Genomic DNA, 12,686 nt, shown 5'->3' with positions numbered 1-12,686 from the left:
GGTGGGGAGGATGCACCTGCAGCAACAAGATTGTGAATCCCTTACTGTACATGAGAGAAGTCTTCTTAAAACACGTACACACTGATGCTATTCAAAACAAAGCACTTCAGTTGTTTTTCCACAAACCTACGTGCCATCCATAGGGAAGGGCTGCAGCGCCACCAACAGTAGCTCCCAGCGGGAAGTTTATGGGGTTTATATTCATCCTGGCAATTTTTCTTTAAGTTGAACAACTTACTCTTCTTGGAGTGTGTCCATCGTTACTGAAATATTAGCAACTTGAACTGCACACAAGGGTAGAGAACAAACATTTCTAATGTGCTTTGGATCCAAATTCTTCTCTCCCCGGGAGGTTTCTGAGGACCCCCCCACACACTATTTTTAAGTTAATATGTTTCTGTTAGAAAGATTGAAATATGAAACTAGACTTGACAGTAGAGAAATTATTTCCTGGTTATGTTGGAATTAATGGTTCTCCCTTTATTTAACATGCGGCCATTGGAAGGGTTCTCCTTTGTATGGTTCCCTAAGTGTGCATTGAGACAATCTGCTTCTTTGGCTTCCAACTACACAAGGGGGATTTGAATTTCAGTTGCTTCACCTTTCCTCCCTCCACTCCCCCCACTAAGGGGGGTAAAAAAAGCAGGAAGGACGACTACATGGACAGAGGCACCCATTATACACGCATGCTCCTCAGAACCCAAGGCACCTTATCCATCAAGTACCTAGAAAGAGACAATGTACATCAATCCATTGTTTAAAGAAGAGTGAAACAGCTGCCAGAAGAGCCAGTGCAAACAGATTCTCATACTAATTCTAACCAAATTCTTCATTCTCCCAGCCAGGTGAGGAGAAAATCAGTGAAGGGTTTGTGCTTGAATTGCTCTCAGCCTTTCTTTCTGCAAGCTGAGCTCACTGGGCTTTAACAAAGCTCCATTACTAACAAACATCACGGGGTTAAAAAAGCAAAAGTGTGGGGAGGGGGGAGGGGGAGCCATTTTCGGAAGAGGGCCAACAAAGACAGTGTGGTTAGGAAGGGGGAGGGAAAAAAAATCTACATCCTTGGAAGAAAAAGTGTTGAATGCCAGCTGCACAGAGCCTAAAAGAATCAGTGTTTCTGATGCTTTTGTCTCCTTATATGGTAAAATGATACAGAGGGGTTTCACTAGGCTGTGAAGGCAGCAGCCTGTTTCCACACAATACTGGCTGCAGAGCAGAAATCAGAAGAACTGCCCTTCCCAGGCTGTAGAAATCCCTGGTTAGCTGTGCAGCTACTCTACAAGTAGGGCCAGGTGCTCTCCTTACATATTTGTTAATGGATGTGACTCCCTGTCCTGCCTGGTCCAGGGAGAAACACTGACTGTCCGCTACTGCTCTGTAAGTAGATATCCCTTCCCCCACCCTTCCCCCCCAGTACCATTGACTATACCTTAGGAGTTATTGATTTAAATAACGAAGCGTGCAGAGTGAGAGATGTCTAATCCTAAAAAGTGTTCTGTAATGGATAAGAATAAGGGGAGGGGGAGATATTTAATCCCCCGCTAAAAAACACAGCTAGGGCTGTGAAGAGGATAGGAAGAAGGGTTTTTCATAAAAGCAGATCTTTCTGTATGTCTCTCTGTAAGTGATATCTTAATCAAGGTGATGAGGCATTGATCCATTTCATTCTATTACTATTTTTACTACTCTATAGGCTATTGTATCTTTATCTGATCCACAGGAGAAGTCGTAAAAGTAGGAGCTCAGGTTTTGGGGTTTTTTGTTTAAAAAACAACACCTCCATTAATATTTCCTAGCCCAACAAAAGAGCTGATTATATTTGCACTGTAGAAATAGTTGATACACATACAACAAAGATAGCTTCCTATTTGCTATTCCACACCAGGGACAAAATGTACAAGGAAAAGGGTGTACTTTTTTATTTGGAGAGATTTAATTGGAATGAAAAGCAATAAATAGCTCTGAATTTTTTCCTTTTGCCATATATATATATATATATATATATATAATGGGGATATATATATATGGCAAAAGGAAAAAATTCAGAGCTATTTTTATATATATATATATATATATATATATATATATATATATATATAAAATGTGTGTGAAACCACAATCACGGAGGTGGATTATCATGGACTTCTCTGTCTGCAAAATAGAGGAAAGATCATTTCAATAAATAATGCTAACTTTCATTTTTCTGCTTTCATTATTTTTCTAATCCCTTCCCCCACCCCCACCCTCAAACCAAGAGGTAATATTTGGGTTTTGATACATTGTTCACAAGACAGCATCCTATTTCCATGTACATTCATGCCGGGACCCAGTCACAATTACAAAGAGGGAAACCAATAATAGAAATATACACAAGAAATGTCATTTTGTTGTTCATCAACTGCTATTTAGAGGTATGTTGATTAAGAGGGTTGATTACAAATAAGTGTTATAACTAGTACATTTGGATTAAGTAATGATAATGTGACAAAATCTTCCCTTGGATATGCATATGCAGTTCCCATTGACTTCAACTGGAGTTGCCTTAGGCATATCAAAAGAAGAATAAGGATCATCGAATAGCTTATTGCATCCAATTGGTAGGGAATTTTGTAATTAAGTTTGCAGTTAAATTTCCATTATGATCCCTTATTTTCATTTGTTTCTACATTTCAGAAGCTCTCTCCTTTGGGGCTAACATCTTTGATTTATTTTTACTTAGCCAAATGGTGACTTTTTGGTTCCTGAAAGTTTAAGAAAAATTGATTCAGCCATTTGGATTTGAAACCCCCACTGGCACCCACTCCCCCCCCCCCCCACACACTTTTCTCACTGTATAAAAATTATCACCCGTTTCCCTGTCCCAGGCGGATAACTGGAAAAGGGTGGGCTTTGAAAGCTGGCTTGTAAGCAGAGCTCATTTTAGAGTTCTGTATAGCCTTGACCAAGTTTGAAAAACAATTAGCTGGATACTAATAAAATTACAAATGATTGCTTCCAGCAGCTCCCATTGGCCTGGAGCAGCGAACCGCGGCCAGTGGGAGCTGCGATCAGCCGGACCTGCGGACGGGGCAGGTAAACAAACCGGCCCGGCCTGCCAAGGGCTTTCCCTGAACAAGCAGCAACCCCAGTTTGAGAAACACTGCTCTATGAAGTAGAGAAGTACTATTATCCCCATTATACAGGTGGGGAAGAGAGGCACAGAGAGAGTAACTACATTAACAATTGTGAGGTGCTCAGATATTATGATATTGGGGGCTATATAAATACTTTGATATATAGATAGCTCATTGTTATTTAATGTTTGTGTAAAGTACCAAACTGAGAAACCCTTCTATTCATCTGTAGGAGAGGGAGAGTGATGCTCCCTTCCATGCTTTTCTGGAAGAGATGCAGTATGGACTATTTGGGCTATTGTCATGGTGCTGCTGATGGATTGTTTTATGCAGGATTTCTGTACAATGGGAGAGGCAGGAATTTTCACTGTATAGCGTCACATGATGTTCTCCCATTGCCTGGTTATATCTTTGGGGCTGGCTGTTCTGGGCATTGTACTGGCTGTGTGCAAATCAATAAAAGAAATTAACTCTTTTCTGGATGGATGTACATCTGTTGGTGAGAAAGTAGCTTAGTCTCTGTGACCGTTCAGTCCTGGGCTTATGTACTGTATTACATCTGCCACAGATGGTAGCTTTATTAACTTTGCACCATTTTTCTCCTATTAACTGTTTAAAAATGCTACCATTAGGCAGCTGAGTTTCTATGTTTGTAATGGTGAGCATTTGATACCCCCACCTTAAACAGATCACAGCCTTATGCCTCACTATTTATTCTGAAAGGGAAGGAAGGCAGACATCAAACTCCAGAGGTATTGAATTAGTGAATTAGCCGGAGGCTTTTAGCTTTAATTGTGTATGTCCTTCTTGTAGATTTAAGAATCACATGGAAGGTTATTTAAATAGGTTTCTTTTGTAGTTGAAATGTACACAGGTATATGTAAATACATATGTACTCCAGTCACTTCAATGACAATGTAAGGTGTGCCGAGTATGCTGTTGAACTGTCGGTGTTCATATCTACGCTGCCTTCTGTACTTACACGGCCACCGGCACTTACTTTACAACTGTTGGAATTACTTTAAAATGCTAAATTGAGGAAGATGTTGGCTGGTTGCAGAACAAGCCACAATTGCTAGAGTGTACACTTACCCCTACTATTACTAGTGCTCTTCTAGCCAGGCCCAACAGAAACTTTCCCACACAAGAAACAATTTAAGTGCCTTTTAAAAAAGTAATATTAAATAAACTTTCCAGTTCATGATAGGGACTGTGCAATCCAGGGATGAACCTAGGTAGCAGGTATACTTTGCTCAGGAGTATACATGCTAATACAGGTTGTTGTCTTAGACAATTGCTCTGAAGAACCTGAGATCAGATATCAGAATGCCACACAATAGGCAAAAATGTGGTGGGGTTTGTGAGAGGGGGCTGAATGGCTGGAAAGAACTAATTCATGGCTCAGAAGTATAATTACAGATCACCTTTCAAAGAGATGGGTTTTTTAAATCAATTGGGCATGTAACCTTTTATTCCATATCATGTGCCAGCAAGGCCTGAAAGGGATTTGTTAATGAAGTTTCTTTACTGCTATTTGTTACGCGTAAGAAAGAGCAGAAATGTCAAGTCTGGCTTTCCCTGGTTTTGTTGAATGACTTCTGGGAGGTCTTAGGAATGCTTTTTGCAAGCTTCAAACTCTTTGTTTTATTCTTAGAAACACACCCCCACCCACATATGAAGCAAGGAACAAATCTACAGTTAAAAGAATTGCTTTTTTCTATCAGCACTTACTGGTTAAGATCCCAGTCTGACTACAGTCATGGGGTAAGAGGCTGGGCATGTTCTGAAAGAGAGCAACAGCCTATCTTAAGATGCTTTGGTTTCTTAAAGGCACAGTACTGAATTCCCCCACTAAGCCCTTGGGTCCTGCTTACTGTAAGAGCACTGTACCATGGTATTAGGAGGCTTCTCTCCCTTCCCCTTCAAAGAAATGACAAAAGAAAGAAGAGGTGGACAACCAGCCAATTGAGAAAGAAAGTTAGCAGCAACGTTTACACAAAGAGAGTGGTTAAGCACCCATTAACAGAATTAGTACAACTGCCATTATACAGGATACATAGGTCGCCAAATGGAAGAGATTGCTGAAGTCATGCTTCCCCACGATGAAAGGAAGTGCAGAAGAGGGAGCTTCTGCCCACTCCCCTCTAGGAGTTTCCATTTCAGGGACCTTCAGAAAGATGGGGTGTCTCTATGCTTGGCATGGGGATGTTGGTATTCAGATGACAGGTTAACGTCAAAGTATCTTTGAAAAGTTCTTCTGCTTTTTCCCTCCCCGTTACCCAAGGAAGGGAAATGTGCACCTTCATAGAGGAGAAGTACACCACCACCACTTTGAGACGCTGTGCTTGTGGAATACACACACAGTAGTGCCTACTACTGCCCCTTTTCCCAGGGTGCAGCACAGACCACTGCCCCTGCATTGATCCATTTGGGAGTCTAGTGTCATTGCTGGGCCTAGACTTCCTTGGTCCTTACATGTCAGGGGTGCAAGGTCCAGGAGTATACCGAGCCCTTGCCCAGGAGCAGAAAGCAGGAAAAGCCCGTTCTGCCCTCTTTCCACACTGGACTAGGTACAATCTAGCCCCAAGTATTTTAACTCTCCTGATGTCTTTATTAGCTCTGCAGAGCAGATTAAATCTGGAAAACTTTAGAGCACTGTATGCCAGGAAAGAAGAATCACATGAAAGTGACACTACCTCATACTAGAAACACGGACAGTTAATTGCCAAAAATGCCACAAAATCAGCCACCTCTGAGACAACACACAGGAGCATGTGGAGAGAACTGAGATCTTTCACTAATGATGCGTAGCCCAGCATGTGTTCAACTTTGACATATTTTAGCCATTTGTGGTTCCTCAGACTGAAGACCAGACTAACTCTCCTGAGAGCCACATGAGTGCTACCGAAAGCCCTAAAATAGACTTTAAAAAAGCAATGGCGTGCCATGACAAAGCCCAGCAAACACGGAAGTCCAGCTCTTCAGCTGGGACAAATCGGCACAGCTCCATCTGGCCCAGAACATGTTACAGCAAGACAGTCAACGCCTCTTCCTAAGAATCAGGCATGTCACTCACCATAAGTGAACATTCCTTGCCCAATGGCTACTTAGAACTCAAATAGTCCCTCAAAGGTGGGCGATCTTACCTCCTTCTCCCCATCAGCCAGCCAGTCCATAGAATCACCCTAGTTTATTGTACAATATCTATTCCATATTAGGCTCTGTACATCTACCCTTTACTCCTTCTTTTCGAACTAATGCTTCTGGCAAATGTTCATTTAGTCTCTTCTTCAAATAAACAAAACAAAAAAAGAAATAACATTAGCCTCTGTTGCCTGCATGGAATTATGGTCTTGGTCAGAAAAAATATTAGATCTTGGAAAATTCACCTGCAGATGATGCAACAAGATGATTGATAACAATTGTGCCCATAACTGCTAAGTTACGGGAAAGATCATCTCTTGCCAGTAAATCCATTGTATAGTTCAGAATGGTAAATCATAACTACAAAGGATATCATAAATCTTTACACTTTAGCCTTTGGAGCATTAACATAAATAGTTTCCAAATGTTCCATGTCTGCATGGACTATGTCAGTGGAGTTGCCAGACAGAAATCTTCCTTTCTTGAAGGAAGGAAAATAAAAGGTTTGAAAAATCCTACATGCACACAACGTTTTTTTGTTTGTTTGTTTTGTTTTAAGAATCATGTGTGGGAAGTGTGTGAACACCTCCGAGGAGCACTTAATTTCTAAACAGAGAGCTAGCAGAATCTCATGCTCACAGGAGCACAGACTTTGGGTGAAATCCTGGCCCCACTGAAGTCAATGACAAAGCTGCCATTGATTTCAACAGTGCCTGGATTTCATTCCATATCTCAGTATGTCATTATAGTGAGAGTTAAAAGCTTTGAGTCTCTTAATATAATTTGTCTCCTATATTTTACAGTGAGGATATTTCCCCCTTGCTTTTACCATTGTTTTTCTTTTTAGTGTTTCTCAGTGTGGCAGTATACATTTTAATAACCACTTCTCTTATAATGAGCTTATACACGGGAAAACGGAAAGGAAGCACATTGTAAAGTTAATGTATTGAATTATTCTTTGATTATTGTCTTATAATCACTGCCCTACTTGGCACAGCAGGACCTGGACATATTAACATTCTGGGCATGCTGATGAGTCTATCTTTTTTTCCAGGCCTATGAAGAAAAGGTTGCCTGAGAATTTCTGTATTCCTTTGGAGCTTTATTTATGATGTGGATCATTGTAGAAGTGAGATTTTATGATGGGATAGGCTTGTTTATTACTAGGATTTTGATGAGGCTAATATTAACTGTTGTAAATAACTGTTGTATTATCGTAGCATAGGCGCCAACTCCATGGGTGCTCCAGGACTGGAGCACCCACAGTAAAAAATTAGTGGATGCTTAGCACTCACCGGCAGCCCTCCCCCGCAGTGCCTACCATCCCCCAATGGCTCCACTGATCAACTCCTCCCTCTCCCAGAGCCTCCCGCCCACCGCAATCAGCTATTCTGCAGCAGGCAGGAGGCGCTGGCGGGGAGGAGGAGGAGTGGAGATGGGAAATGCTCAGGGGACGGGGTGGAACTGGGCAGGAAGGGGTGCGGCAGGGAATTGAGCATCCCTGTGGCCCAGAGGAAGCCGGCACCTGTATATGGTAGCACCTGAAGGCTTTGTTGTGTTAGGCACTGAAGAAACACAATAAAAAGACAGTTCCTGACCCAAAGAGCTTATGCTCTATCCATAATACTAGACAAGAAGAGGGAGTTCTAGGTAAAGAGTTAAGCAATCTGATTGGTTTATTAAGGCCCGGTCTACACAAGGAAATTAGGTCGGAATAACTACGTCACTCAGGAGTGTGAAAAAAATCCACACTCCTGAGTGATTCAGTTAAACTGACCTAACCCCTGGTGTAGACAGTGCTAGATCAATGAGACCTAGCTACAGGGAGGTGGAGTACCTACACCAATGGGAGAACCCCTCTTGTTGGCATAGGTAGCATCTTCACTGAAGTGGTACAGCTGCACTGCTGCAGTGTTTTAAGCATAGACAAGCCCTAAATAGTAGTATTATTCACCCACTGTCTAGACCCCTCACCCAGTTTAATGCTGGTGCACAGGACAGGTGCCTGTTGAGTTGTAAGCATCTTTTATAAATCTAAAACAAATAAAATGATTTATTTCACCATTCTCACTTCTCATTAGATAGGCCCTATTATCATGATATGTGATATGATATGGCAGAGGTCTAGCAAAGCATTAATGGTGTGGAAAAAGTTAGAGAATTGTTATTCCCACAATACAAAAACCAGGGGTCATCTGATTAAATTAATAGACAGCAGGTTTAATACAAAGAAGAGGATGTACTTTTTTACACAATGCACAGTTAGCTTGTGGAACTCCTTACCATGGTATGTTGTGATGGCCAGAAGTATAAGTAGGTTCAAAAAAAGAACTAAATATGTTCATGGAGGATAGGTTCATCAATTGCTATTAGCCAAGATGGTCAGGGATGCAACCTCAAACTTGGGACAGCCCTAAATCTCTGAATGCCAGAAGTGGGGAATGGAAGACAGGAATGGGTCACTCCAACTGCCCTGTTCTCTACACTCCCCCTGAAGCTCTGGTACCGGCCATTATCAGAGACAGGATACTGAGCTGGACAGACTATTGGTCTAACCCAGTATGGCAGTTCTTATGATCTTACTTTTAATTTCCCGCCCCCTGCAGAAGAGGCTGCAAGTGTACCCTATAGAACAGAGATGGGAACCAACCAAATCCTCAAATCTAAACTTTTAGGAAGTTTTGATCTCGATCCCAACTTCATGAGTGAATCCTGTCTGAACCAAAACTTAAGTTCTGAATCTAGAGGCCCAAACTTTGGGAGATTTTGCAATTAGCCTCCTTCTCTTTAAACCAGAGGGCTGTGAGCTTGAGAACCTCAGCTGAATACAGCTGCCCTGGAGACACAGATAAGACAGATGGTCACTTCAGTTATTAGGACCCAAACCATTTAAGGCTTTATAGACCAAAAGCAGTTTAAATCTACATCTGGAAACCAAGTAGCAAACAGTTTGAGTATGGTGCACAGGTAAACAGAAACCATTTCATAGGCAGACATTTACACACTCTATTTTGTTGAATGGTTTTAAGGTGTAGTTGCATACAGCTCACAATGCAGCAATTAATTTGCAAAGACGTTGATAATTGTAACAAAGTCCACCTAAAAGGAACTCTCAGCCTTCTAACCAAAGGCAAATAATAAAAACGACTGCTACCTGCATATCCAAAATGAGTGGTGTGGTTCAATAAGACTCCCAGTTTGTGAACCTGAATAAAACAGTAAGTATTCCTCATGCAGGGAAGCGGACATAATCTCCGCTATTTCTTCCAGTTGCTTTCCTAGTCTATAAAAATTAATTCAGTCTTATCTGAACTGAATCTCAGATAGCTAACTCTCCTTTATGTCCAAGTCTCTCATAGACACTGGATAAATCAATCAACTGCATTGGATAGGATCAGAGGAATAGATATAGGAATGGGTGTTATCTACAGATGCACTCATACCTCCTTTCTAACCCATCTAATGGCCCATAAGCAAGCTGAATAGAAATAGCCACTGAAGCCACCCCATGGCTCAGTGCAGGTTAGCAATTGCACAGCACTACTCACTGGGATCTCTCAAAAACAAGGAATGGAAGCATTCAAGAGTGACCCTGCTAAGCCTATGCCATAGGTGTGTCAACAACTCAGTGGTACAAAATCCCACTGACAGAGCGAAAAGACTCAGCATAGACACCCGGTTTTCACCCACATCTCCAGAAGGCTGCATAAAGCAACACAATCAGTATAGTGTCTGTACAATAGCGAGGCCTCAATCAAATTAATTAGATGCTAGGATGACCAGAGGACTCTGGATCTCATTTGAGTTCCCTTCCCTACAACCTTCTGAATAATCATTCTTTTATGAGGAAGATTGGAGTCTAGTTGAGAATTAGAGTGACTCTCGGGGTCAAAGGGTGGTTTCTTAATGAGTTCCTAATAATCACTTCTTTAAAAGAAGACTGGCTGTCAATGCCTTCCTGTGGGATGGTAAGATTCATTCTCTAATAATGGCCCCAGCAGATTCTCGCTAGATTTCAGCATCCAAAACAAGTATTGCAGAACTATTGACTAGGTTACTGATTTAGAATCCAATACACACTCTGAAATTTGGTAGGTTCTTGTCCCAAGATCAGGCCCAGTATTATCAGAATTACTGCTTTGAGAGCCCCCGGGGCATGCCAGTGACAACACCACACACACTTCTGGAAGATCTTCTGTGATTGTAAAATTGATTTATTATTAAAACAATTAATCCAATAAGTAAACCCAGACAAACAAATTGATGTAACAGAACATTGTAAGGTGGCCAGCACCATTACAGGCATATACTAACTCTATTCTTGGGGCGAGCTTTAGAAGTTGAGATAGATCCTAATTTGATTCTGGCTCGCTGATGAAGAACTCCAATGGCTGTACCTGAGACCAGACGTTTTATAGACCTTGATGGTCCTCATGCATATGTATGCATAGCTCTTCCCTCCTTTACCATACCTTAACTTCCTTGCCCCCATAATATTGGAGAGCCCTTCTCCTATAGGCTAATATATTAAGTAAGCAAAGGTTATTAACATACATCAATTGAATTACTATGGTTACCTGTGGTTAGGCATCTGCAATATTTCTTCAAAAAATAGTCTACCAGTTTTAGAGTGTCTTCTTGCAACACTTGTGACTGTTACAAAACAATAAACAGAATCTTATGCCATCTTGTGACTTAAGGTCACCCTTAGTTTACTTACTTATGCTAGCTTATTCAGCAACTACTCTTATGCAGGCTGAAAGGCCTTATACTTATGCTAACTGCTTAAGCTATTCTTACAGATCTAGGCCTACAGATCTCACATTTGTGCTATCAATTCCTTACTCCTTTATCTTATGATTATTGCTATAATTACTGTACAGCTAGAGGAGCATAACTGAATTTCCCGGTTGCAGTCTGCACAGCATTCCCAGAACCTTTGGCAGTGGCAGTGGCCACACCTCACACAGAAAGCCCTCTGTCTCCCCGTCATACTTGACTCAACTATCTCTATATGTGCAGAAAGCTCACTTCAAATCTGACTGACATAATTCACAAAATACAGTAGCATGAAAACTCTTCACAGCAAGAAATGCTCAACTCGCACACTGGATGAAACAGCTCAGATTAACCAGGCTGTTCCCCAAGCAAGACCATTCTGCTGAATCAAACTTCGTAAGCATTATTGCTGGGGAAAACTTCTTGTGAGCAGATTATTTCATTACTGTCCATTATGAGGATGCTTGCACCTTCCTGTGAGGCATCTAGTACTAGCCACAGTCGAAAGACCACTGGTCTGACCCAGCACAGCCATCCTTAGGTTCCCAATTTCCCCTCACATGAGGATTTAATTCATTAATTAATGAAAAGGTGTTGAAATTACTTGGCATTACATTAAATATAGGTGTAAAACAATGCAATAGGTCTGAAGGGGGTATATCCCATCTTGTTTCTTTCATTGGAGTTCAAGATAATAAGTCATTAGTCTGAACTTGTTTTCTTCTTCATGACAGGTCAGGATTCTAGACACCAAAATGACTGAACGCTTTGACTGTCACTACTGCAAGGAGTCTCTGTTTGGCAAGAAGTACATCCTGAGAGAGGAGAGCCCCTATTGTGTGAAGTGCTATGAGAGCCTGTACTCCAACACTTGTGAGGAATGCAAAAAACCAATTGGCTGTGATTGCAAGGTACCTTGGACTTGTGTTTCATTGATATCACTTCTGTCAAAATAGATTGGCTAGGTCTGTTCCCTGCATAAAGCATGCACCCTCCCCACAAGTGATCCCCACAACATTACAGAGGGATCTGGGTGGAAGATGTCAGCTCCATAACATCTTATTAACTAGGTAATTAAGAACCTGACCTTCCAAAGTGCTATGCTCCTCCCTGGAGATCCAGGGGAATTGAAGGTTCTCAACACCTGTCAGGAAGTGCTTCAATCCAGATTTCTAAGAATATCCAGAAATTTTGGGTGCCTAATTTGATTATGGCCAGGCCCACTTTTCCAAGGTGCTTAGTAATCAGAGCTCCCATTGACTGGTGTTGCAGATGCTCAGCACTTCTGAACGTGAGGCTCTAGGGTTCTAATGCTGGGCACCCAAAGAGTGAAATACCCCACATTATAGGGTCACTGTTGAAAACTTGGAGCTTAACCTCTCTGCCTCAGTTTCTCTATGGGTTAAAAAGGGCTATTAATAATTACCTGCTTTACACAGCTGGTGTTAGGATTATTTGAAGGCAAGTGAAATGCTTCAGGTGAAAACTGGAGAGTATTTTTTACCATCTAGGAAAAACTTAGAACATCAGCCTTGTGTTTCATAGGTTAAAATGTTATTGAGTTTCTCTCCAAGTGATAAATGTTAATATTTAGCAGTTCATTTAACAATAAGAACACTACCCAAGTAACACAGGGAGGAAGGGGAGCTA

General features: G+C 41.4%; 1 protein-coding gene across 3 annotated transcripts in view; it reads left to right on the top strand.

Moving 5' to 3' along the window:
* Nucleotides 1-1,178: 1,178 nt before the first annotated feature.
* The window catches only part of FHL2 (four and a half LIM domains 2), a 30,168-nt gene continuing 18,660 nt past the window's right edge, over nt 1,179-12,686 (top strand). The window contains exons 1-2 of one of the 3 annotated variants that reach the window (XM_045006576.1): nt 1,179-1,377; nt 11,771-11,947. In XM_045006576.1, coding sequence (XP_044862511.1) covers nt 11,792-11,947 — 156 coding nt within the window. In that variant the 5' untranslated portion in view covers nt 1,179-1,377; nt 11,771-11,791. Of the gene's footprint in view, nt 1,378-11,770; nt 11,948-12,686 lie in introns of those variants that run through there. The other 2 variants (XM_045006584.1, XM_045006593.1) reach the window with 2 other exon arrangements.

The sequence above is a fragment of the Mauremys mutica genome, chromosome 1, assembly GCF_020497125.1.
Source record: "Mauremys mutica isolate MM-2020 ecotype Southern chromosome 1, ASM2049712v1, whole genome shotgun sequence".
Classification (NCBI taxonomy): domain Eukaryota; kingdom Metazoa; phylum Chordata; order Testudines; family Geoemydidae; genus Mauremys; species Mauremys mutica.
The sequence above is the reverse complement of the archived record's forward strand: the minus strand, read 5'-3'. Positions and strand labels throughout refer to the sequence as shown.